Source organism: Hippopotamus amphibius, chromosome 5, assembly GCF_030028045.1.
Source record: "Hippopotamus amphibius kiboko isolate mHipAmp2 chromosome 5, mHipAmp2.hap2, whole genome shotgun sequence".
NCBI lineage: Eukaryota > Metazoa > Chordata > Mammalia > Artiodactyla > Hippopotamidae > Hippopotamus > Hippopotamus amphibius.
The window spans coordinates 19,256,121-19,281,121 of NC_080190.1; the positions used below are offsets into that span (position 1 = coordinate 19,256,121).

The 25,001-nt window shown below is 43.9% G+C and overlaps 1 protein-coding gene across 1 annotated transcript; it reads right to left on the reverse strand.

The window, feature by feature from the left end:
* Positions 1-6,833: 6,833 nt before the first annotated feature.
* Positions 6,834-23,907, reverse strand: TECTB (tectorin beta). The gene is made up of 10 exons (XM_057737394.1): positions 23,832-23,907; positions 22,912-23,102; positions 21,382-21,524; positions 21,204-21,276; positions 15,876-15,979; positions 15,261-15,344; positions 11,170-11,332; positions 9,590-9,662; positions 8,441-8,473; positions 6,834-6,883 (listed from the first exon to the last, which is right to left on the reverse strand). Exons 1-10 carry the CDS (start codon positions 23,905-23,907, stop codon positions 6,834-6,836), a joined length of 990 nt encoding a protein of 329 aa, XP_057593377.1.
* Between the last annotated feature and the right edge of the window lie 1,094 nt (positions 23,908-25,001).

Consider the following 25,001-nt stretch of genomic DNA (forward strand, 5'->3'; position numbering starts at 1 on the left):
TTGACTTCCATTTGCATGGAATATCTTTTTCCATCCCTTTATTTTCAGTCTATATGTATCCCTTGGTCTGAAGTGGGTTTCTTGTAGGCAGCATATAGAAGGGTCTTGTTTTTGTATCCATTCAGCCAGTCTGTGTCTTTTGGTTGGAGCATTTAATCCATTGACATTTAAAGTGATTATTGACATGTGTGTTCCAATTACCATTTTCTGAATTGTTTTGGGTTTGTATTTGTAGGTGTTTTCCTTTTCTTGTGTTTCCTACTTAGAGAAGTTCCTTTAGCACTTGTTGTAAGGCTGGTTTGGTGGTGCTGAATTCTCTTAACTTTTGCTTGTCTGGAAAGCTTTTGATTTCTGCTTCAAATCTGAATGCGATTCTTGCTGGGTAGAGTATTCTTGGCTGTAGGTTTCTCTCTTTCAGGACTTTCTGTATATCCTGCCATTCCCTTCTGGCCTGCAGAGTTTCTGTAGAAAGGTCAGCTGTTATCCTGATGGGTTTTCCCTTATATGTTGTTTGTTGCTTTTCTCTTGCTGCTTTTAATATTTTTTCTTTGTGTTTAATTGTCATTAGTTTGATTACTATGTGTCTTGGTGTATTTCTCCTTGGGTTTATTCTGTATGGGACTCTCTGTGCTTCTTGGACTTGGTTAATTATTTCCTTTCCCATGTTGGGGAAGTTTTCCACTATAACCTCTTCAAATATTTTCTCAGACCCTTTCTTGTTTTCTTCTTCTTCTGAGATGCCTATAATTCGAATGTTGGTACGCTTAATGTTATCACTGAGGTCTCTGAGACTGTCTTCTATTCTTTTTATTCTTTTTTTCTTTTTCCTGCTCTGTGGCGTTTATTTCCCCCATTCTATCTTCCAATTCACTTATTCGTTCTTCTGCCTCAGTCATTCTGCTGGTTATAGCATCTAGAATATTTTTAATTTCAGTTATTTTGTTATCCATTGCTGTTTGTTTTTCTGAGTTCTTATGAACTGTTTCTTGTACTTTCTCTATTTTGTTATCGAGATTTTGTATCATTTTTACTATCATTACTCTAAATTCTTTTTCAGGCATTTTCCCTATTTCCTCCTCATTTATTTGGTCTTGTGAGTTTTTTTTCCTGCTCCTTTGCCTGCATGGTGTTTCTTTGTTTCCTCATGGTTGTCCAAACTTTTGGGGTTGCTTGTCCTGGCGATAGAGGTGTTTATAGAAGACTGTCCAAGCCTCAGACTAATGTCCAAGTATTGGATTAAACGAATATTAAGTCTAGGAAACACATACATGTATAAGACACACAATTCCTGAATCCATTAGGACATAAGGCTCTAGAAAGACCTGACAGAACCCCAGTGTGCTATCAGATATTCAAAGAGAAACCCAACAGAAATTGACAACTGAAACAGAACAAATCAGAGACAAAAGCAAAAGCAAACAAACAAACAAATAACACCTTACACATACAAACATTAATCCAGGGAGATTTTGTAAGCTAGGATCAAATATAGAAAAGAGCCAGAGTACCACCAGAGAGAATGGAGATTCTCAGAATGTAATTAGACAACTGTACTAAGAAGTAAGATAAAGACAAAAGCCTAATATTAAATACCAAGGCAGTGTGTCATCTGGAGAATAGAGCAAGGAGTCTGAGCAGACCGATAGTGTTGCTTATAAGTATGTTAAGATAAAATAAACTTAAAAAGGCTGGAAGAAAGGGGAACAGAAGAGCGTATTGTGGTTGGAAATATGCAAATAAAAAGAAAGGAATAGAAATGTATAAAAGAGAGGGATGAAAGGAAAGTATGATAGATATATTGTCCGTACTACCAAAAACTTAGCTAGATATAGAAGTATATAAAAAGGCAAAAAAAAAAAAAAAAAAGAATAAAAAATATCATTAAAAAATTATGTGATAAAACTTGTAGATGCCTTAGGGCTAAGATCGTATTTAATAAAGAAAAAAAAAAAAGAGAGAGAGAGAGAAAAAGAAAAAAAAAAATCCAGAACTGATCCCAGAGTGGACCAGTTCAATAGGAATTGATACTACTATTTCTGTTTCCTTAGCATCTCAGCTGTAAGTGTCCTTCTCCTTGCCTTGGGTTTTTTTTGCATTATTCTGTGACCAGCAGAGGTTCCTTTATTGTTCGTCTGTAAGCGTAGGTGTGTGGGGAGGGAGAGGGTACAATAGTGGCTCCTTCTCCTGGGAGTGAGCGAGCAGCGGCACACTGCTGTTTCAGTCGGGCTTGGAGGTGCCTGTTGCAGAGGGACGGTGGCTCAGGCGCAAACAGAAAGTCTTAGAGTTGGGCCTCTCTCGGGTTTTCTCCCTTGTTGTTGCTGTTGTGTTTTTTTTTTTTTTTTTCTCTCGGCAGCCTCCCTGCTGCTGGCGTTGCAAGGGGTTTTAATCTAGCCCCGCCCGAGCGCCTGAGGGTGCTTGTTATCCCTGAGCGCCTTAGGTTGCCCAGGGGCATCTCTCCACTGCCTGTTGCAGAGGCAGAAAGAGAGAGAGAGGCTATGTGCGCGGCTCCCCCCCCCCCCACCCGTGAGCCTGCAGCCTCCAGCCACCATCATGGCCGGGCAGCTCTCAGGGGCGGGCACTCCTCTCCGCGGACCTCCTCCCTCCTGTCCTCTCGGTCTGTCACCCTACCGGCAACAATGTTTCTCACCCTGAACCAGCTCTCTGGTTCCCATGCTCCCGCTCCCGGACCCTCCGTTTAGCCGTGGATCGACCTCTCCCCAAATGGATTTTGCTCCATTCTTAATTTATTGCTTAATTTCTTTCTTATCCACTGAGAAAAGGACGCAATCAGGGCTTGAATTTTAAGTAGAATTTTTTATTCATTTATGAAATCTTTAATTTTTTTTATCTCCTGCAGAAACCCATCCATTCTGCCATGAGTATTTCCCCCTTTACAAAGAGAATAGGATTCCATATTGTTTTTTCCAGTGTTTCTTATAATACATGTACTGAACCACTGATGCATTTTCAGTACGTATTTTTTTTTTATCCTGTGCAACTGCTTGCATCCAGGTTATCTTCCACGTGGCTGCTCCTGAAAATGGCAGAGCAACTTGAATGATCTGTGGTGTCTGAGACTTTTCCTATTGAATTTCTAGGACTGAAGAAGTGAACACCAAAGAGCAATGTTTTCTTTTTTTGCTTGACCTCTGGGCTGCCTTTGTGGAGATATTTCTGAGCTCTTTATAGGGAAATAAACTGCCTTTTGCGGTTTATTGGGAGGTTGGGAACATTTAATACCCAATTTGACAAAAACTTTCGTGGAATTCCTGCCTTTCTTTAGGAAAAGGGACCCTACATAGGCACTAAGTGAAGTGCTTTACAAACAGTCCCAGCTCCATCGAGCTCCTAAGTGTTTCCATTGGCAGGACTCTTCTTCTGCCCTGAATTCTAGGACCTTCACAGACTCCATTTTCTATCACACAATTCCCTTTTCATCATGGTGGTCTCTGCTCTTCTCCAAAGCCCTTCAGCATCAAGGATTAAAAGCTTTTGACCCATGCTCAGAAGAAGGAGAGTTAGAGGCATTTATATGAGGGGGACAGGAGAGCTTCCCCTGCTACCCCAGCATGGAGACAATGGGCCAAAATTTACCTCATCATGCCTCACAATTTCTCCCCTTGTTTGGAATCAGGGCTTCTGGATCCTAAACAATTTATTCCATCACGAAAGGGAACAAGGCAACTTCAGCGATGGGGTCTCTTAAAGAGATTGGCCAGTCCCCATCCATCCATCCATCCATCCACTTGTCCATCCATCCATCTATTCACCCATCCATCCATCTATGCATCCATTCTTATGAACATTTCATGAATTCAAAGAGCATTTATTGAGTACTTACTCTGTGCCGGGTACCACACTAGGGGACACAAGAAAATATGAAACTCTGTTTGATCTTTGGCCCTCAGTTTAGTTGCAGAGAGGAAGCATAAATAATAGTAACGCAACATATTAAGGACTAATAGAGGTATGCACAAGAGTGCAGAAATAACTGGGAAATCCAATATGGTTACATTGAAAGAGAATTAGAAAGTGATACACAGATGTAGGGATGGGATAGGAGAGGACAACTGACTATTATTATCTCACCTTTGTATTTGTACGGTGTGTGTGTGTTTGTTCCCTTCCAGCCCTAGCCACGTGCTTACACAGTTATGTTCATATAATACTTTGTCACTTCTGCCTTTTTCATCAAACATTTAACAGAAACATTTGGCATCCAGTCACACACATGCACATAGGACATACACACCTTCACACACACACACATGCACATATATACATACACATGGGCACACATATACGTATATACATGCATATATACACATATACTGAGAATACACACACACACATAAATCTCTCTCTCTCTCTATAGCTATAACTATCAATTGACCAATAGGTAGAGATTTGTGTATATGTGTATACTCAGTATATATGTGTTGCATATATCCATGTCTCTCTACATATTTCCTTTAAATTACTCAAGTTTAGAGAGAGAGAAAGAAGAGAGAGAGAGATGGAAAGACAGAGAGAAAGAAAACATCTTTAGGGTTCATAACCAGGAATTTTGATGAGCAGTTTCCTAATATCTATATCCAGGGTTTTTTTCTGTGTCAACCAAGGATACCTAAGGGAGAAAGTACTCTTTCCTCCTTCTCAAAATGTCTGTTTTATGTTTAGCACTAATGAGAATTTGCAAGAGAGATTGCTTGGAGAGTGGCTTTCTCTTAATTCCTTAGTAGAGAAGTTATGAGACATGAAACATGCAGCCAAGCGTCATGGGGCTGTTAGTTAACTTTAAGTTGAAACACATACCATTGCTGGTGACAGACACGAGGGCCTTAGAGACAGGGATGACCACAAAGGCTTTCCCCCAAACATTAATCATGCAAAATGGCTCTGCCTCCTTGCACAGAAAACCCAATACCGGCATTTTCGAAATGCAAATGTAGGATAAAGTGATTGAAAACCTGTGGAATATATGTGAATCTAAGATGCTCTAGTTGTAGAAACCCCTGGGAGGGTTAAAGAATTGGCTATCAACATGACCTATTAACACGGTAAGCTATAGTCATAGGTTATTTATTTTAAGGCATTTTATTTATTCTATAGCACCACCAAGAGATACAAGATCATTTAACTTTATGATAAAACAAAGTAAAACTAGCACAGCATTATGTTTTACTCTGACAGCCAAAGATTTATGATTATGGCTGTGAAAATGCTACTTAAGAGTTTTTGACTAGAGCCAATAAAATATGTCTTCTGTCCTTTCTGACTACAAAAATTCTGAATTTATTAGGAAGCAGAGATCCCAAACTGGTTGGAGCACCAGCTTTGAGACCAGTTTCAACTACATCGAGTCATTTCAATCTAGCCTACTGCTAGACACGCACTCCGTGTCTCCAGAGATTTGAGAACTAGCTTAATTTCTGAGTTCATTAACACAGTTGTAAAAGAACCATCAAACTACAGATCTCAAAACTTCTCAAATACATTAAATACAGAGATATAAACTGACGTGTCTTCCAACGATAAGCCCACTAATTCAATCCATACAAGAGGAAGAATTTAAAGCTCAGGCTTTTCCTATCACATCCCAGCTTCTAGCCTCAAACTGGGGTCCTCAGTGCATTTTCAGGGATCTGTCACTTCTCTCCCACGACCGCTTCCTTCAGCTTTTATTTGCTTGACTGTGCAAACCATCACTCTCAACATATTCTGGATCACTGGGGTGGCAGTGCTCTCGGTGTGAGGCACCACGTGATTTCTCCAGCTGTATTTGCACGTGTGTGTCCGATTTTTTGTTGGTTCCATCGAATGATCATCGGTTACCGAGACAAAAACAGATACGGGCTTGAATGTCAAAGTACAGGCTAAATGAGGTCAGACCATTCTCTACAAATGGAGATTTTTCAGCAGCGCGAAGAGAAACAGTGAGAGCCTTGGGCATCACTAGTAGGCTGGGGTTGCCAAGCTGCAGAGTACCCGTCACGGCTGCCCCTGTGAGGCATGTGGCAAGCAGCAGTTTCGTTTAGGCAGTACCACTTTACCACGTCAAATTAATGCTGATGTGAGTTTTATCCTTTTTGTAGCTTGAGTCCTATTTGATTTGTAATTTTCCTTTGATCGTAGAAGTATGTATCAGCTATAAAAATAAGGAGTGTAAACCTATATAATGTTTATACATATTTTTAAAACCTCATAATGAAAACAAATTAGGTTTGCGCTCACTGGGGGCTCTTAAGAATCATTTTCCTTTACGTTTACTCAGGTTTGAGCAAAACGAGTGTATTCGACTCTGATTTCCACGTCATCATTTGAGAGATTAGAACGCCTGCCTGCTGGCTCGGCCCTGGTCCTTAGGTAGGAATCGCACAGCCTCAATGACAAAGACCCCTGCGGCAAAGCCGGCTGTTCCTGTGCATTCTGTCCGCAGCACTGACTTTGCACTTATGCCCTATGTGCTCCTCAAAATGCTCAGCTGCGCTTGGTCGGGTGTGCTAGTCTTTTAAAATTAGAATAGCTTTCAAAGGGGTCCACTGCAGTCCCGACTTGCATACGGGAAAGGAGACCCCTCCGCCAGCTGCAGGGGAGGGACGGCAGAATCTAAGAGCCACAGGAAGTCACAAGGGGAAGTGGGGCACCGAAGAAAAACAATCCTGAAATTCACAAAAATCACTGGAGCACATATTTGGCAAAGTGCTATTCTCTGCTTCCCAACAATACGGTCTTCTGTTTGTTCTTTTTGGCAGCACAGGACATGTGAGTTTGTCATTGACAGGGGAGATGGTCTTGGGTGGAGGAGCTGCAGCTGCCTGCTTGGCTCTCCCTTATAACACCGCACAAATCCCCAGCATGACGATGAGGTGGTAGAGAATATCTGTGGACCAGACAGGAAAGGAGAGAGAAACAGTTGGACGAGGAGCAAGGACAACTTGACACAAGAGTCAGCTCAACATAAAAGAGTCAACTCAAGGGCGTTAAGTAGGTTTTCATTAAACTCTGCACATTTTATACATAGTCAGTTTTGTCATCTTCCAGGGTTTCTATAGCTCACTTTCATCAGTACAAAGAACCCAACAGATACGCCTCGGATAATGGACCTCTAACAGATGGGAACCTGAACTTCGATAATACAATGATGGTGAGTTTCACTGTAGGGCTTTAGCCATAGAACTTCCTCTAAAAATGAGAATCTGGGAGTCTTAAACAGCTGGTTTCCGTGATTTCCTGTAATTTGTGAGAGCAAAGCTTACATTTGTGAGTGTAGTAATAAATAGAACTGTCTTACCCATCTTCTCACATGGTTGCCTCCTTCTCGTCATCTGGTGAGATCTTGGGTCTCAGCTGAAATGCTTCTTCGTCTAAGAGGCTTCCCAGGCCGCTATCTAAATCAGCATTCAGCCCCCACCCGCCATAACTCAGGCATATTAGGAAGGGCAGGAGCATTGCCTGCCTTGTTCCCTGCGGTAGTCACCCCACCTAGAAGAGTGCCTGGTACGGAGTCAGTAATTACGGCTGATCTTTACTGGATGTTTGCTGTGTGCTGGGCATTGTTTAGTGCTCTTAGCTGTAATAGTTAATCCACACAACACTTCTGTGTAAGATGGGGGCAATTATTAACCCAGTTTCACAGAGGAAGCTGGGGAATGCCGGGGTGGGGTCGTGGCCCAAAGTCACTCAGTTCATGAGGGGCAGGGTCATAGAAGGGACTCAGAAATATTTGTTGAATGAATAGATTCTGAAAATCACATTCTCCAAATGCAGAAACCCAAAAGAGACCACCTGGTGATGTCTTTGCTGAGACTTGGTGGGGGTGGGGGGCAGTGGGGATCCAGGTCTGCTTTATCCAACTTGCCCCCACCTCCTCCCTGCCTTCAGAGCTCAGGGGCTGGGTTGGAGAGAGACTTCTCGACCTCCAATCTCCCTCCATCTCATTCAGGTGTGCTGTAAATGTACCTTTTAATTCTTAAATGCTTTGCTGGGGCCAAAGGTAAGCTTCTTTTAAAACACAGGGACTTCCCTGGTGGCGCAGTGGTTAAGAACCTGCCTGCCAACGCAGGGGACATGGGTTCGAGCCCTGGTCTGGGAAGATCCCACATGCTGCGGAGCAACTAAGCCCGTGCGCCACCACTACTGAGCCTGTGCACTAGAGCCTGTGAGCCACAACTCCTGAGCCTGAGGGCCACAGCTACTGAAGCCCATGAACCTAGAGCCCGTACTCCACAACAAGAGAAGACACTGCGATGAGAAGCCCGCGCACCGCAACAAAGAGAAGAGTAACCCCTGCTCGCCGCAACTAGAGGAAGCCTGAGCACAGCAACGAAGACCCAACACAACCAATAAAAAAACAAATAAAATATTTTAAAAAATAAAATATAATAAAACACATATCTGCCTGTTAAAAGCATTGCCCGGAGCTGTGTCTTTTCCTTACCTGAGAAGCTATAGAGACCGGAGGATCCCCTGCCTGTAGTGAGTAAAGAGAGAACGCAGAAGGTTTAAGAAAAGGTCACCGAGGGAGCAGTCTCAGAGCTGTGTTCCTAACACACAAGCCTGACCTGATTCTCCCTGATTAAACCAACAGGTGCTCCATTGTCTTTAGGACAAAGTTTCTAGCAGGGTTGACAAAGGTTCATCTCACACCATTTTCTTCTCAGCTCTCTACAGCAGGGGTTGGTAACTTTCTAAAAAGGGTGGGTAATGGTAAGTATTTTCAGCTTCCCAAGCCGCTTGGTGTCTATTGCAACTACTTGACGTTGTTGAAGCAGCTGGAGACAACCCCTAAATGAACCAGCGTGGCTGTGTTCCAACAAGACTTTCTGTATAAACACTGAAATTTCAATTTCATACAATTTTTATGTTATTAAATATTGTTTCTTTTGATTTTTTTCAACCAGCTTGCACACCATACAAAATCAGGCAGTGGCTAGGGTCTGGCTCCTGGCCAGAGTTTGGTGACCGTCCTCTAAAGGCCCCAGCTTTCCCAGAGGCCTTGCCCACCCTTGATGTCACAGCACCCTTGAGGTCAGACTTAAAGATGACCCACAGAGGTCTTCCCCTAAGCCTGAGTAGGTTGAGCCGTTTACCCATCTACTCCCATAGATTCTGCCTCTCCCACCCCCATGAATAGTAATCTCCCTTTCCCTTAGCATTTAGCATCTCTCTCCTTGCTGGACGGTACATTCAAGAGGACAGGGCCCTTGTGGGGCTCCTTTATTTCTGAAACCCCAGCGTCCACCCAGGCCAGGCTCACTCCTTTACTAAGTTCTGTTGACTTGCCCCGGATGCTGCAGTATGTTTTCTATTATAATTATCGCCTATACGCTGTGTCTGGGAAGCTCAGCATTTCCTAGTCCCTGGGGGCATTGGAATTGAGGCCACAGACGGAGCTTTTCTGGGTAGTTAACAAACCTCCTCAACTGGGTGTGAGTGTCCCACCCCCCAGGTGGGGAGACTCGTTGCAGGTAAGGGTTGTGTCTACAGGCACAACTGGTTTGGCAATTCAGTTAAAATGCTCAAACCGGCCGTGCCTGTGGACGCAGCCCAGCGTGAAGGCAACCATTTGGAAAACAGAGACGCTTACTACGGAGGGAGAGCTCCACGACCAGGACTCCCCCTGTCTGGTCCCGGAGGAGGCGTTTCCGTTTGTCACAAGTCTGGAGACCCAGGAGAAGCCAGGGGAGAGGAGGGCAGAGGTGGGATGAGAAACAAACACAGGAGAGAAAAGAGATTTTTTTTTTTCAATCACAAACTTGATGGAGTCAAAATTTCCTAGGGCTCAGATATGAGTTTCCTTATGGCTTTTATAACTTGGAGAGTCATATTTCATCCCTTCTCCAGCTTGAGAAAAGGAAGAAATCTGTCATTAACTCTTCAAGCTAGAACAAATCCACACTGCGTATGGGAGCAATTGACACCATTTCTTTTGATGAGAAGTAAGGCTTTTGCCCAGAGTTACTGTCATCACAGTGATTTGAGACGTGGACACCTGCAAAATGTGTTCTGGTTCATTTTCTTTTTTATAAGTAGTGCCCATCATGATCCTTTCATGAACGGTTAAATGTTTCTCTACTCCCTTCCGTTCTCTGTTTGTGCTCATAAGTGACCACTGTCTGGCCAAATGAATCAACAGAAATAGAGATTATCATACTATTTCTGCTGGTTACTACAGGCAATGAGAGCAGGTACCCTCTTCAGAAAGAGTGTCCTTCCTCACTAAGGTCTCTGGACCAAATAAGTTTAGAGGAGGTGACATTTTGGGATTTAACCCTTTTAGATCTTCAAGGCAGTGGTTCTCAAACTTGAGCACACTTCAGAATTACCTGAAGAGCTTGTTAAAGTACAGATTGCTGGATCCATCCAGAGTGTCTGAATCAGGCGGTCTGGGGTCAGGGATTGGGATGGGGGGGTGGCGCTGAGAATTTGCATCCCTAACATGTTCCCAGGTGATGCTGAGTCTGTGTGGACCACACTTTGGAACCATTGCTCTCAGGACTAGGTTCACCCTAGGCTGCAATGGAAAACTGTCTTCCACCTGAACTCATTACACATGTTGATTGATCCTGCAGCTTCTTGGTGGAGGAGGCGGAGGGGAAACGGACCCCCCTGCATGAGCTATACTAAACATATCTGGGAAGCTGGGCCCTTCCTCTCATGTGGTCACAATAGCTGTGACCTCATGTCGGGAATTCCTGCAACATCTCTGTGGTCCATGTCAAGTCCCAGAGATGGACCCTCAGGCTGGTAAGTCGAGCTAAAAATATCTACCTTCGCCGTCCATCTAGAGCCTATTGCTATCATCTAGATTTTGAGTCCTTTTAACATTTCCAAAGCATTCCCATGTCTGTTACTGCTTTCCTTTTCCCTAACATTTCTCTCTGAAAAGAGAAGGGCTGCTGTTATTCATCACCACTCTATCTTTAAAGATGAGAAAACCAGGCTCAGGGGTAAAGTGACACGGGCCAGACCACGTAGCTCATTGGTGGGGCAGACACACCTGGAAGTCTGCCTGTACCCTCCGTGCCTTTTCCTCCAGAATGTCCTCAGCACATGCCTACGCTGGTCTAGTGACAATGTCCCAGCTAAAAATACAGCTTCTCAAATATCATCCCTTACCCCCACCCCCCTCGGATAACATTCTCGTTCTGGGGCTGGGGGGCTCACCACCGGGCAGGAGAGCTTCTCACTGTCACAGATGAACGTCTCACAGTGTAACCACACCTTGGAAAGTTTGGGGATGTTCTGGAACCGGAAAGCATTGAATTGGAAGGTTGCCCTATGGTCTTTCCCGTTCTCATGCACGAGGACTGTTTCATCCGTGGGGCAGCTGGAGCACACGGGGTGGGGGGAGGGAAGGGGGAGACACAAGGTCACCTCATGAACTCCGACAAGGGCTTCTGAGGCAAAGTCACGCACAGCTTCCCTTGGGCTTTCGCGCAGCATGTTCTCCTTCTGAAGCACTTTGGTAGCACCTCACTTCATCCCCATTTCTTTGGGGTCAGTTTGAGGAGCCATGAGATGGCTGTGATTGTCCCCATTCTACAGATAGAGTACGGCAAGGGTGGAGCAACTCACGAGAAGCCACACATCTGGAAGTCATCACACTTCCGTCCCACATAAATGAAATCCCCCAGACAAAGCCCTCCAGAGGACTGGAACATGTACAGACTCCCAATGTATGTCCAAAATAAAGACGGTGGTGCTGGGGACAGCATTTCCCAAAGTTCTGCCACAGCCACCTAGGTCCAGGTCACACCCAACACATTGCTGTCTGTGTATTGTGAGGTTTTTGCCTCTGGGAATTTGAATTTACATTATACTATATAAGTTCTATACCTATTCTATTATATAATTACCTTTGTAAAATTTAAAATTTTATTTATTTATTTATTTAAATTGATATTTTTAATACAAGCACAGAAAAAAATTGGCTGGAAGGATACCATTTAAATGTTAATACTGGCTATTATGAACTTTTTGTTTTCTTCTTTCACCTTTTTTTTTAAATTATCTATAATGAGAAGATAATATTTGGGAAATTTCAAAGTCCCAAATGTACAACTGCAGTAAAAGAAAAAATAATGACATAGATGGGCATTTGTCAAAACCAATTGTTCTCACCTGGGGGCCATTTTGCCCCTCAGAGGACATTTGGGGTGCAGTTGTCATGACTGGGGGGAAGATGTTCCTGACATCTAGAGGTAGAGACCAGGGATGCTGCAGAATGTCCTATAGGTCACAGGACAGACCCCACAACAAACAATGATCCAGCCCCCAAAGCCAGTGGTGTCGAGATTGGGAAAGGCTGGTTTAAGCACAATACTTTTTCATTTACCAAACACGTACGGCTCCCTTACTTAAGTGCCAGACATTCAACCAGAGTGGGAACAGACACAACGGTTCTTGGGAAGGTACAGCGAGGCCCACAGAGGGTGGGGGCTTGAATGCAGGTGGCAGTGAGCACCAGAACCTGTCTTCTGGGGAACAAAGGTCTATGGGTTCAAAAGCTTAAGACCAGTAAACAGCACTGCAGTGGACCCCAAAGTTCACGCCCCTCCTGGCGTGTCTCTCTGATTCTATTGTCCTTCTAACTCGACACACACACCAGAGAGAGCAGTGCAGCCGCCGCAGGGAACCTTCATGGTGGACTCCCCCGACCACAGTCCATCAGAACCAGACATTAGGGGCCAAATCACAGGGGATGTTAACTCTGAGAGGCAGTGAAAGAAACGAAGCATGAACACTGCACCTTATATCTGGACCAGGGCCAGAAGCTGGGCTCTGCTTGCGGTGGCCTCTGAGCAGCAACGAGAGCCGGGGGCATTTTCCGAGCTGTGAAACAAGACTCTCGTGGGATCATTTGGTCAATGAACCCAAGATCCTTATACGAACTCAAGACTAAGTTCTTAAAATAGCTCCTTGCTGCTGTAGTGTCCAAGGTATGGTGTCAGCTAGTGGAAAACAATGTAAGCAGAGCTTTGCTGGCAGCAGGGAGGAGGCAAGTCATAGGCAGGCCTAGATGCCTTGGCACTGCTGCCTCTTGGCGCTGGCTCTGGCACCTGTCCCTCTGGGACAGGTATCTCAGGACTGTGGAATGCCCACGGGGAGGCTTTCACACCATCATCGCAAGAATCTCCTTCCCCACCTAAGACCAAATCCTGATAATATATCTATTCTAATCTCTCCAGGCATTCTTGAAAACTGGATTTTCCTCCCAAAGGGCTTGGTGTGAACCACAGTCATCTGGGAGGTTATGGAAGCAGCCTTTCTAATTCTCTCCTTTGGCACTGGTCTTTGTGCAATTATCTCCAACCTCAAGGGGGGCCATTTCAATTAGGCAGTATTTGCAACTAGATCAGGGCTTCTTTAATTCGAATATGCATAAATGCAGAGTCCAAGGTTTGCTCAGGGACCTTCTGATGTTGTAGGTTTACAATGTGGCTGCATGTGTAGCAGACACCCGAGGGAATTCCTATGTGCACTAGAATTTGAGGACCTCTTGTTGCGACCATACCAAAGTCACAAACATTCCCTTTTCTGCCATATTTCACATCTGCAAGGTGAGTAAGAGTACCAGAACTATCTGAGAAGGCGATTCCATGGTGTGGCAGAAGGCTTTGCCCTTGTGTGGCCATTATCTGAGAGAGGTTCCCAATGCCTGTTGCTAATATCAAGATCCCTGTAGGTCCATAATTTCAGAATCTCCCTGAAGTCATTTGATTTGTACCATTGTCAACAGAACCTAAGTGAATCATTCAATGACAGATGTGAAATAAGGACCCAAACTAAGCTCCCATCTCTGCAGAAAGATGGGTTGCTTAGAAGTGGCCCTTGCTGGCCTGTCCTACCCTGTCTTATCAGGAGATAACACTGCCCAGATCATCCGTCCCTTTACTAGCTTAGACTTTGGGCACGTTTCTGAATCTGTCTGTGCCTCAGTTTCCTCATCTGTAAAACAGTGGTTGTTATACTACCTACTTTACAGGAAGCTTAACGAAATTGAAATAAATTAGTATTTGTAAAGCACCTACCTAGAGTGATGTCTGGCGTATTGTAAGGGCTGTACAAGTGTTTGTTAAATAAAAATAGATGAAGATCCAAAGTGGCATCACCTTTGTTATCTTATCATCTTTGTCCCTGGCCACAGTGTTTACTTAGCCTGGATGGGTCCCAGTGTAACTGATCTGCTATGGTTTGGGGAATGGCCTCTTCTGTGTTTAATGTTCATTGTATGCACAATGCCTGTATCTCTAGTCTAATTCATCTTCTTCTTTGTTTTCCAAAGTTACAATTCTAAGTGCTTCTAGACAACTGTCATCTCAAGGTCAACATGTCATCCCTGAAATTAAGGAGAATCCAAACTCCCTTATCCAGAACTCCTCTTCCTTAGGGGCCTACGACAAACGATTTCTCATCTTCACAATTCTCAATTCACAATGCAACAGCAGAAAGCATTCTTTGACACATGTTCCTCTGACATTGTGCCCTGTCCTTCCCTCTACCATATTCAATTGGTTGCTAAATTTTTATCACTTCTCCCTCCCTTGGATGACCTTGGATGACCTTCTTTCCATTCACTTAGCTACAACCTCAACTCAGGTCTTAATCACCTTTGGGTTTAGAGCTTCCACAGCCTCTAACCTGGTCTTTCTACCTCCCACATACTGTTTCTAAACCATCCTATGTGTGATTTCCAGAATCACCTTTCTGTACTATAATTCCAACACTTTAGTCCTCTACTCCAAATTTTAAGAACTCCCTATTACCTACAGAATTACTAGCAAATAAAAACAATGCTATTATTAAAATTGATTGAATACCAACTAGGTATTATGTACTAAGCCTTTTACGTGAATCATCTAATTTAGTCCTCATCAGGGTTCTGATGTCAGATTGATTGGATTTGAACCCAACCTGCCTACTTCCCCATAAACACACACATACACTATGTGACTTACTTAATCCCTCCTGTGCCTCAGTTTCCTCATCTAGAAAATGAGGGTGATAGTAGTAATACCTACCTGTTGTAAGGCAAATGAGTTAATACATGATAAAGCTCTCAGAACAGTACCTGGTACCTAGAAAGCACTATGTAAGTGATTCCTGGTATCAGTACTCAGTCTGGAAGCACAGAGGAAGTCACTGATGTGACCTCAACAGGCTTCGCCACTTCCTTCCAAGCTGTCCCAAGCCAGAGCAGCCCTGGATCTACCTGCCCCACTTCTCAGCCCTGTGGTCCAGAGAGCTGTACCTACCCCTTGTTGATCAGCTGCCACTGCAAGGGATACATGAAGTCAGCCGAGGGTGTGGCCCAACAGCTGTTCAAAACCACTTTAAACCTGGAAATGAAACAAAACACATCACTTTGAGCTAGGGAGTTGTATGCCTAGAAACACTGGGTGATTAAAAAGCCTCTGGGCTGCGGTGGTTTTTTTTTTTCCTCTTCCTTGTATTTACAAATACAAACATTAAGAACACATACTTGAGACTTCCCTGGTGGTGCAGTGGTTAAGAATCTGCCTGCCAATGCAAAGGACATGGGTTCAAGCCCTGGGCTGGGAAGACCCCCCATGCCGCAGAGCAGCTGAGCCCATGCACCACAACTACTGAGCCTGTGCTCTAGAGCCTGTGAGCCACAGCTACTGAGCCCATGTGCCAGAACTACTGAAGCCTGTGCGCCTAGAGCCCGTGCTCCACAACAAGAGAAGCCACTACAATGAGAAGCCTGTGCACCACAATGAAGAGTAGCCCCCGCTTGCCACCACTAAAGGAAGCCCTCACACAGCAACGAAGACCCAACGCAGTCAATAAACAAATAAATAAATAGAAAAAAAATTTAAAAAAGCAAAAACCAAAAAACATATACTTACCTAATGCTTAACCCTTTGGCTTCTACTCCTGCAAACAGATCTGAACCAATTTCAAATGTCTCCAGGATAAAAGGCGCTTCTTTCTTAATGGAGAACTTGGCATTCTTTGGAAGGAAATTGACACTGGGCATTATGATTTGTCAGACTGAGCAACTGTGTCTGACAGGAGCAGATGAATCAGGACGGGGTGGGGGTGAGGATCAACCCAGAGGCACAGGCACAGGAGACCACAACGAGACCCTCCGGGAACAGAGCAAAGCTGTACCTCCTAGGATGCTGATGTCAACTTAGAAAGGATGAGGACAGCACGTGTCTGGGTGGCGAGTTACATGAGACATGTACTGTATGTCCCATCTATGCCAATGAGGAACAAGACTTGGTTGATGGGGAAAAAGCAGAATCCCGCAATGCTGAAGCACTGTGCGTTACTGAGTCAACGAAGGGCATGGGACCAAACACACACAACCCTGTTTTGCCCTTGTTCCTCTACTGTTTGCTTGTGCAGATTCCAGCCTGGGTTGGAAAGTTTATATTCAAGTTCCCAGTTCGGTTAACAATGACAGCCATAACTTTCTGATCACCCACTATGTGTCAGGGACTGCTTTCTCTGTGGGGAGAGTCTCTGTGTCAGGATGTCCTGTCTATTGAGACATATCGGTGCACAAGCAAAGATCTCTGTCTCTAATCACCTGACATTCTATCAGGGGAGACAGACAACAGACAATAGGTAAATGGCCAGGGTAGAATATAGTATGTTATATAGAAAAACTATTAAAAATGTAGAGCAGGGTAAGGTGGATTGGGAGTACAAGGAGGGCCAAGTTGCAATTTAAAATACAGTGATTGGGGAGACCTCATCGAGGATGTGATATTGGAACCAAGACTTGAGAGAGGGGAGGAAGGGCCATGCAGGCATAAGGAGAGGATGTTTCAGCCAAGGCAAAGGCTCTGGGGGGAGAGAGTGGCCAGCAGGACAGCAAGGTGGACAGTGTGCTGGAGCATGAGTGAGCAAAGGGGCAGGTTGGGAGAGCAGGGAGCGAGGGAGGGCAGGACATGAAGTTAGGCTGTGGGGGTGGATCCAGGAGACCACGGCTTCCACTCAAGGGCGATAAGGATTCATCACCGTGATCTAAGCACAGAGGCGTAGCCTTTGGTCACTGGCCTGGCCTACGTGGTCTTCACCTACCATCTTCACCAGGCAGTTCTAGGTGAGTTATTAGAAATAACTGCAGTGTTTCCTTTTGACTTACCCAAAGGAGGCTGATTTTTCCATTCTTTTTGAGTCTTGGGTTCATTCAACTTTAGTAATGAAATTTACTCTCTAAGTTTAGCCTCTAGAGACAAAAGCATCATGATGGAAGGACAAGGACCTGGGCTAATCCTAGCTCCCACCACTAACTTGGGACACACTAGAGGCAAGCCAGCCTTTTGAGCCTCAATGTCCACATCTGCAAAATGGGAATAATCTTTGCCTTCGTCTGCCTTGCAGAAATGTTTCTATGGTAGTAATTTTATGTAATAGGAGCATAAAGCTTAGACCAGGATACTAATTAAAAGATTGAGTTTCATGGACTTGGAGATTTATAGAACTGTAATAGCTAAATAATGGCAGCAAGGGCATCTAGTTAAAATGGACTTTAACCTCCTAAGGGTCAAATTCGGGGAATTGCCGCAAGGGCTCAGAATCATCTTCTAGTGCCTCTTACGTTATCTTACTGCTCTCAGGTCCAGCCAGGGCTCCCTGACTGTCACCCAGAATTCAGTTGTTTTCTTCCCTTCTATCAGCCCCCTGACCATTTAAATGGTTGCAATGATTAAACTACAAGATTTTAATCATAAGTGATTTACTAGCTTAACATTCAAGTTGAAGTGGAAGATTTATAGTGACTTCTAATGTTCCTTATTACTTTCTGAGTTTCATCATATTTCAAGGGACTGTTTCCAAATATGGGACCTACCTGGGGACCACAATGCTGTCCCCAGTGTAGCCAGAGGTGCTTCTCCTGGCCCCATCTCCCAGGAACCATCTCCCAGGAACCAAGAATTGGAACATTGGAATAATGCCTCCACTTGCAGAGGAACCTTCCTGATTATGTTACAAAGTGGAAAACAGAATCTGTACCCTAAATTCAATTTCTGAAACAAAACACTTTAAATTGTCAGTTTCTCCACGTCTTACCTGACAGGCAATACTCAGTGTGATTTCCCCCTACTTTCTTTATAATATGAAAATTAGGGACCTATGTCCAGATAACTTCACCTTTTAATACCTGGACAGTTTGTTTTGGTAACTTCTGGGCTCCACTTTTTAATAGGAGTATTAACCTAGGGAATCATACTCAGAGAGGAGTCACTAGGATGATGAATGGACCACCAAGAGTGGGACAATATTTAGTTTGGGAAAGACAAGCTTAAGCTAGTTGAATGACCATCAGCCACATCATTACATGGTATCACTTCAGAGGACAGAACCAGGACCAATGGGCCAGAATTTGGGATGTCAGATTCCATGATGTGAGATTTCACGATGTGAGATTTCACGTGCTGACCTAACATGAGAAGGTTCAACTTGCCATTGTCCTTGGAAAAGGTGGGGGGCCCATCCCTCAGCAGTCTTGCAGAAGGGTTTTTGGCACTGGATGGAAGGTCAAGATTAATCACCTCTGAGGTTTGTTCTGATTCTGGAAGTCTATGATTTTGGCGTCTATTTCTTACCTTTGTTCCATCTCAAGCTTTGTCACTTGCTTCTGTCTAAGAGGAATAGTCGTTACCATTTTGACTGAATAAAAGTCAACCTAATCCCACTCTGACACTGATGTTCAACCCTATAAAGGTAACAGTGCTGGTGCAGGAAGTTCTCAGTTTCCAGTTTAAATGAGGCCAAAGTGTACAATTATGATGACTACTTTCTCAGGCACTTACTTTGTGCCGGGCACTATGCAAAGTGTTTTATAAGGATTATGTCACTTAACCCTTATAACAAACCTCTCAGGTAAGTGCTATTATTATCCCCATTTAACAAATGCATAGCTGGAGACCCAGAGAGGTTAACTAACTTGCCCAAGGTCACACAGCTAGTACATGGTGGGACTGGGCTTCCAACCAGTGGTCTGATGTCAAGGCCTATTTGCTTAACCACAATGCTAGGCTACTTCTGCAAGTTGACTACCTTCCTTTATTTTGGACTTGGAGTCAAAATAACTTTTCAATAAGCATACCAACCACGGACTGCTGGCAGGAGTGAGTGGGAGGGGGCAGAGGGAGGAGAGAAGCACGCTGAGTAGAACTGGTGGTTTGGGAGCCTGGTATTTAGAGCTCTTGGAATCCTGGGCAACTAGTAGTGCATTGATTCCATTGTGCCATGCAGGGCACAGCTCCGTCTCTGGTAATTTGATGGAAATTTATGTAGGGAGCAGCTGTTGCTTCAGAAACTCACAAAAATGCACTCAAAGCGGAAGAAGGGAGGAGAAGAAAAATACCAACCTCACGGGTGAGGCATAGGAAACCGAGCCCATTGTGGGAATACTAATCAGTACCAAAGTCTCATTGTAACCTCAGAGCCCCTTGTTACCAAGGTTTGTTTGTCCTGGAAGGGTCTTGCTGGGCCCTAGGGAAAGCCTCAGCCTCATTTCTAGCAGTTCAAGGAAGCTGTCTGTCTAGCCCAGAGGATGGCCTGGGTGATGCTGAGGACATGCTTCCTAATTTTTGTTTTTTCTTAAAAAAGTTCTAAGGTTTCATATTTATGTCTGAAACTTAGTTCCACGTAACTGGTGGTGGATGATGATTTTTGACAATCATGGTGTCTTTCCATTTCTAACTGTCAAAAAATCTGCATAGGGTCATATCTATAATTTTATCTGGTTAAAGCAGCAATCATGTACTTCCAGACAGGGACTCAGTAGTAAACACAGCCTCTCATCAGGACGTCCCCTGAGTCTCTTGTCAATGTGTGAAGCTTATTTTCCTCTCTGGAAAACCTTCATCAGTTTCTACAGCAGCTTTGTCATTCTTTCACCACCCTGGTGATCCATACTATATTAACCGCCCTGATGATAGGTCAGGGGGCTCTATGGGATTCCTTTTCTCAGGACTTAACCACTAGTGGTATCTAGTCTGAGGCATATCTAAGTTCTGTGGGACCTTGAAGCTTATTTAGAAAGCTCTCTTTAATTAAAACAATCAAAACTTTGAATACAAAGTTAGACACAGGGCCTTGAAAAGGGCCTGTGCAAGTGAGGGGTCATGAAACTTAAGTGTCATTCCTTGCATAGTAAGTTTGCCTTGGAGACCAATGTTAGGGGACCTTGTTCCAGACTGGGTACTGCTCTGGACCACCTGTGGGATCTTGGGCAGATCATTCCTCACTGGGCTTCAGCTCCTCATCTGTAAAATGGACTGGTTATTCTAGGATCCCTTCTAGCTCTCACCTTCTGAGTTCGGCAGAATTAATAGCTTCCAGGGAGCTGGTAAAGTGAGTTCAAAGAGTTCAAGGTCAATGGAGTTCCAGGTAATATAGTTGTTTCCTTTGTGAAATGAATGGGTTGGACATGATGGCCTCTAAGGCTGTCTTCCAGTTCTAATGTTCTAAGTAAAATCTTCTATTTCTGCCTGCGTTTCTCTTTAGCCAGCTGGGCCATTGTCTGTGTGCATGCCTCCTCACTGGAAGCTGCAGGTCTGAAAACCAAAGCACCCCGTCTAAACAGGAGGGCAGCTGGGCTGATGGCCATTGCATATTTAGTTTCTGGGGAGCACTGTATTCTGAGTGCCTTTAGCTTGGATGTCAACATAGGCTGCTTGCCCAAGTCAGACAAAGAGGAGGCCCACTAAGGAAAGGGCTTTGGAGACTGAAGAACTAGGCAGCAGCGGCCAACTCCAGCCTCTCCCCCAGCCTTGTCCCAGGTAGGGAGCTCACTGCTCTGTGCCTGATGTTTTAACAAGAGCTGGATCCTAAGTATAAACTTCTGGAGTGGCTGTAGTGGAAACTAATCTTGATTAAGAATAGACATTGGTTGTCTTTACTGCCTACTGACCTTTGGTAACTCGAAGGATTTCCCTTATCTCAATTTTCTCATCTGTGAAATGGGAAGATTGATCTTTTTTTTTCTCTGGGGCACCTTTCCTTTCTTCCATCCAGTCTATGAATCTGAATGTCTGCTGCATCTAGTCTTTAAAGAGGCTTAAAGCTAGACCAAAGCTTACGTCTCAACTCGAATTCAGGGATGGGGTGGGGGTCTGCATACAGCTTAGAGGAAAACAAATGCTGGGGAAGCATCCCATCATCTCCTGGAGAGGCCACAGGGCAGCAGTGGGGACCTGGAGACCACTTACAGTGTAGAAGTTGAGAGACAATTGGCTTTCAAATGTGCCCGTGCTCCCGTTCTTCACATGAACAGTGGCCACTCTGAAAAGGGGAGAGAATTTTGCATAAGGACTGAAACATGCCTGGTTGACAGGGACTGCAGAACACACACAAGGCAGTCAGACCTCCACCCTCAGAACAGCTTACCTCTGGTCAAAGGCAGCCTGGTTCACCAAGTAGGTGGAGTGGTAGGTACAGGAGAAGGAGTAGTTCACGGGCTGGTTCTTTACAATCACGGTGCTGTCATTGGAAACGATGTGGCTGTAGAAGTGGTAGATGGGGGGCTTGTACTGGAGAAAGGAAGAAGGTGGTTAGGGTGGCCCCGTACTCCCATGATGTGAATGAGGGTTCTTGGAAAAATGATTGAAGATGGCTCAGAAAAAGGCCCAGTGGGGAGACATGAATGTCTGCCATTGATATAGCACCGATGCTTGTTTGTAGGTAGGCTGATAATTTTTATGAAGAGTTCTTAAGTCTGTTCGAGAGTGTTTCAAATAATCTAAATTGAATGTTGTGCCCTTAAAAAAAAAGAATCCATATACCCATTGGGTTTCTGACCAAAATGCACTGGCTCAGGAATCTCTATTTCCCAACATCAACTTTTTATTTATTTATTTCTCCTTTACATTACTGCCTAGTTCTTTGCTCTTTTCTTCTTCCAATCACGAGCACTATTTCTGAGATTATTTCCTCTGGCTCGTTGGACTCTAAAATCACCGAATATTAGAGTTACAAGGGATCTTGAATATTCACTTGAGAAGTGATCTGCCTAAGACTACACAGATGATTTCTAGTTCATTTTACCAGGCTATTCAAAGACATGATGTTTTTGTTAATCATGCCCATGACTCTTCCCACTAAATCCCGGAATCCTTGTGGGGCCTTTAGGAAGAGGAGGTGGCCCCAGGAGCTGAGACCCAACAGATGTACTGTCTCCTTCAGTCAAGGCGGTAGGAATGCTAGACGTCAGCCTCAGTGTCAGAGGGCCTAGCCTGCCTTCATGACCATATCGCTGCTGGTTCTGTGGCCCCGAACTAGTGGCTTTGCTGGGAGCTCTCAGATTTCTCCTCCATCCCATAAGGATTTAATTCTGGTTACCTGTCCTGGGTACTTCACAAGACCCAGTTATGGGTTGTGTTATACTTTGGTCACTCCTTTAAGATGTCTTACGTTATCTTTTTTTTTTTCCACACAGCATGTGGGATCTTAGTTTCCCGATCAGGGATTGAACCTGTGCTCCCTGCAGTGGAAGCACAGAGTCTTAACAACTGGACAACCAGGGAAGTCCCTAAGATGCCTTCCACATGTACCACGTTGTCACAGTGGGCAACGGATGGCCCACCCATCCAACACAGGAGGGGTGGCAGCTGCGAGGGCATGCCCAGAGCTCCAAGTGAGGTGCAGGTGGGAAAGGTACTTTGTTCTACTCACAGAAGGTGGCCTAGCTGCTCAGGCAATGAATTAGGAGAACAAAATTTAAATCCAAAGAGTTGCCTAAACTAGACAGAGGAGAAGAATTTAAATAACACTAACATCTCAGGAAATTTGGGAGTCGGGGTTGACTCTTAAAAGGAAAGTGGTGAATTCTGAATCCTTTTAAGGGGGGACAACAGATGTCTCATTCTTGAGCCCAGTTGTCTCACTTTAGCAACTCTTCTACGTGTGGCCTGGGCTTACCTCGGACTGGGTTCCACAATAGGACTTGTTTTTAGGCGACAAATCTGGGATTACAAATTGGTAGTAACCTCCTTCGTGGACCCCATTGTAGCACAGTCCACCGAGCGCCAGCTGGTGCACTTCCCATCCATAGGGACACTCAGGGATTTTGGTGATGATTGTTTTGGGATAACAAAACACAAGAATGACATCTGGAAAGAGGAGAGACATCGTTTGAAATCAGACCTGGTAATCATATTAATCTACATATGGTGGGCTCCTGCTACAGGTGAACATGCAAAGCAGTTGGTTAAAAATATCTTCCCTGCCATTCTTCATGAGCTGTGATGAAAGTTTTCCCCCAACTTCAGTCACTGAAGTTCCACTTTTATAGTTTTTGCAAACTCTGTGTAACATGTGCACTATTCTTATTATGTATTCAAAATTGGTCCACTTTTAAACTTTAACCTGTTTTAAGGAATGTATTTTTGAAACCAGATTCAATGTATTTTCATATATATATTTATATTTGCAATATATATATATTTCCAATCCATTCAATCTGGTTTCATATATATATGTATCATTTTATATACATATTTTTTAATCCCATGAAATGAGCACATAAAATTTAACATGTTCGTTTATGCACAATAATTTATGGCACAGGACAGAAAATCAATAGTCAAATAGAAAAAAAAATGTGAAGATTTTATCTCTATTTGTTCATCTATTTAGCACCCTCTAATTTTTAAAACGTGTAAGTAATAGATTTGCACTCTCTGCAGGAAAAATCAGATGGGTGTTGGGGTGCTTAAGTGCTTCTACTTGGCTACATTATTGCATTTTCCTAACAATATAAGCACAGGGCTTTGAGCTCTGCAAAGCGAAGCGTCAGGAAACATTCCTTTCCAGGAAAATGGGCTAGCACCAGAGCATACCTGCTTTATTTGGAGTGCAAGATCTCGCAGAGGCTTCTGCAAAGACAGCCAGCAGGACAAAGGCCCTCATCACCATTGCTTTTGCCAGGTGGCCCAATCCAGCTGGTCAAACGTTCACGGTCCGGCCAGGGCCCGAGGCTTGATCATTCTAGGTCAGAAACACAAGCGAGAAATTAAAATCAAGGGTGAGAACAAAGCAGCACATACAGAGGAGATGGATCAGGCCTCCCGTTTCGAATGGCTCCTCCTCTGCTTTGGGAGGCAAACCTGGGGCTCATACCACAGAGAGCGTCACTTTCACACCCAGCTGCTCATGTTCCCCACCGTTACATTCTCTCCCGCTGGAGGCTGCCTCTAGATGCTCCCCAAATCTCTGTGCCCAGTCCTTGCTCGACTTTATATAGGCCGAGGGTGTAAAAGAAACCGGCTCCAGATAAATCACAATGAACACGCATTATCCACTGTGGGGGGAAATCAAAGGCAACCTCGCACAATAGTCCGATGGGAAGCTCAGTTACGGCCACTTGAGGCTAGTTTCTTTCACTCCACAGAGTTGGAGAACCTTTTTTTAAAACTACTTTTTAAAATGGGAGTCAAATAAAAAGTTGAGTTTTTTCCTTCTCATACAAAAATAACTCTGATTGGAGGCAAACTAATTTCTGCATGGTTACGGGTGACAATTTTCTTTTTTGACATCTTGCTTTCTTAGGTTTATTTCTTGCTTTCTTATTTTTATATGTACACTATCTAAACTTTGAATTTAGGAAGACTAAAGTTCAGCAGTGTTACACCTGAGACTAAACAAAACATAGGCTGTTTGTTGTGTTAATGCAAACATGTTAAAGATTTTTTTCTCCAATATCTCATAATAAACTCTGAACTTCTAGAATTTCATCTTGAAGTTCATCTAGAACTTCATTCTGAAATGCAACCTTTGATTGTAGACCCCCTGCTAGGTTTCTAAAGTTTTGTTAGTCTCCCAGAAAGATGATATTGGGAGAAGGAACTTGGGCAATCTTTTTTTAAAAAATTTTTATTTTTTATGGAAAAGTAGTTGATGTACAATGTTGTATTGGTTTCTGGTGTATGGCAAAGTGATTCAGTTTTGTATGTATATGTACATATATATGTGTATTCTTTTTCATATTCTTTTCCCTTATGGTTTATTAT

Excerpts from the sequence above, each read along its gene's own strand:
- TECTB (XM_057737394.1), bottom strand. The coding sequence starts at position 23,907 with ATGGTGATGAGGGCCTTTGTCCTGCTGGCTGTCTTTGCAGAAGCCTCT. Across the intron at positions 21,525-22,911 it reads ATTGTGGAACCCAGTCCGAG|TACAAGCCCCCCATCTACCA; the intron begins GTAAGCCCAGGC and ends TCCTTTCTCCAG. Across the intron at positions 11,333-15,260 it reads TGGCAGCTGATCAACAAGGG|CTGCCCCACGGATGAAACAG; the intron begins GTAGGTACAGCT and ends CGTGTGCTCCAG.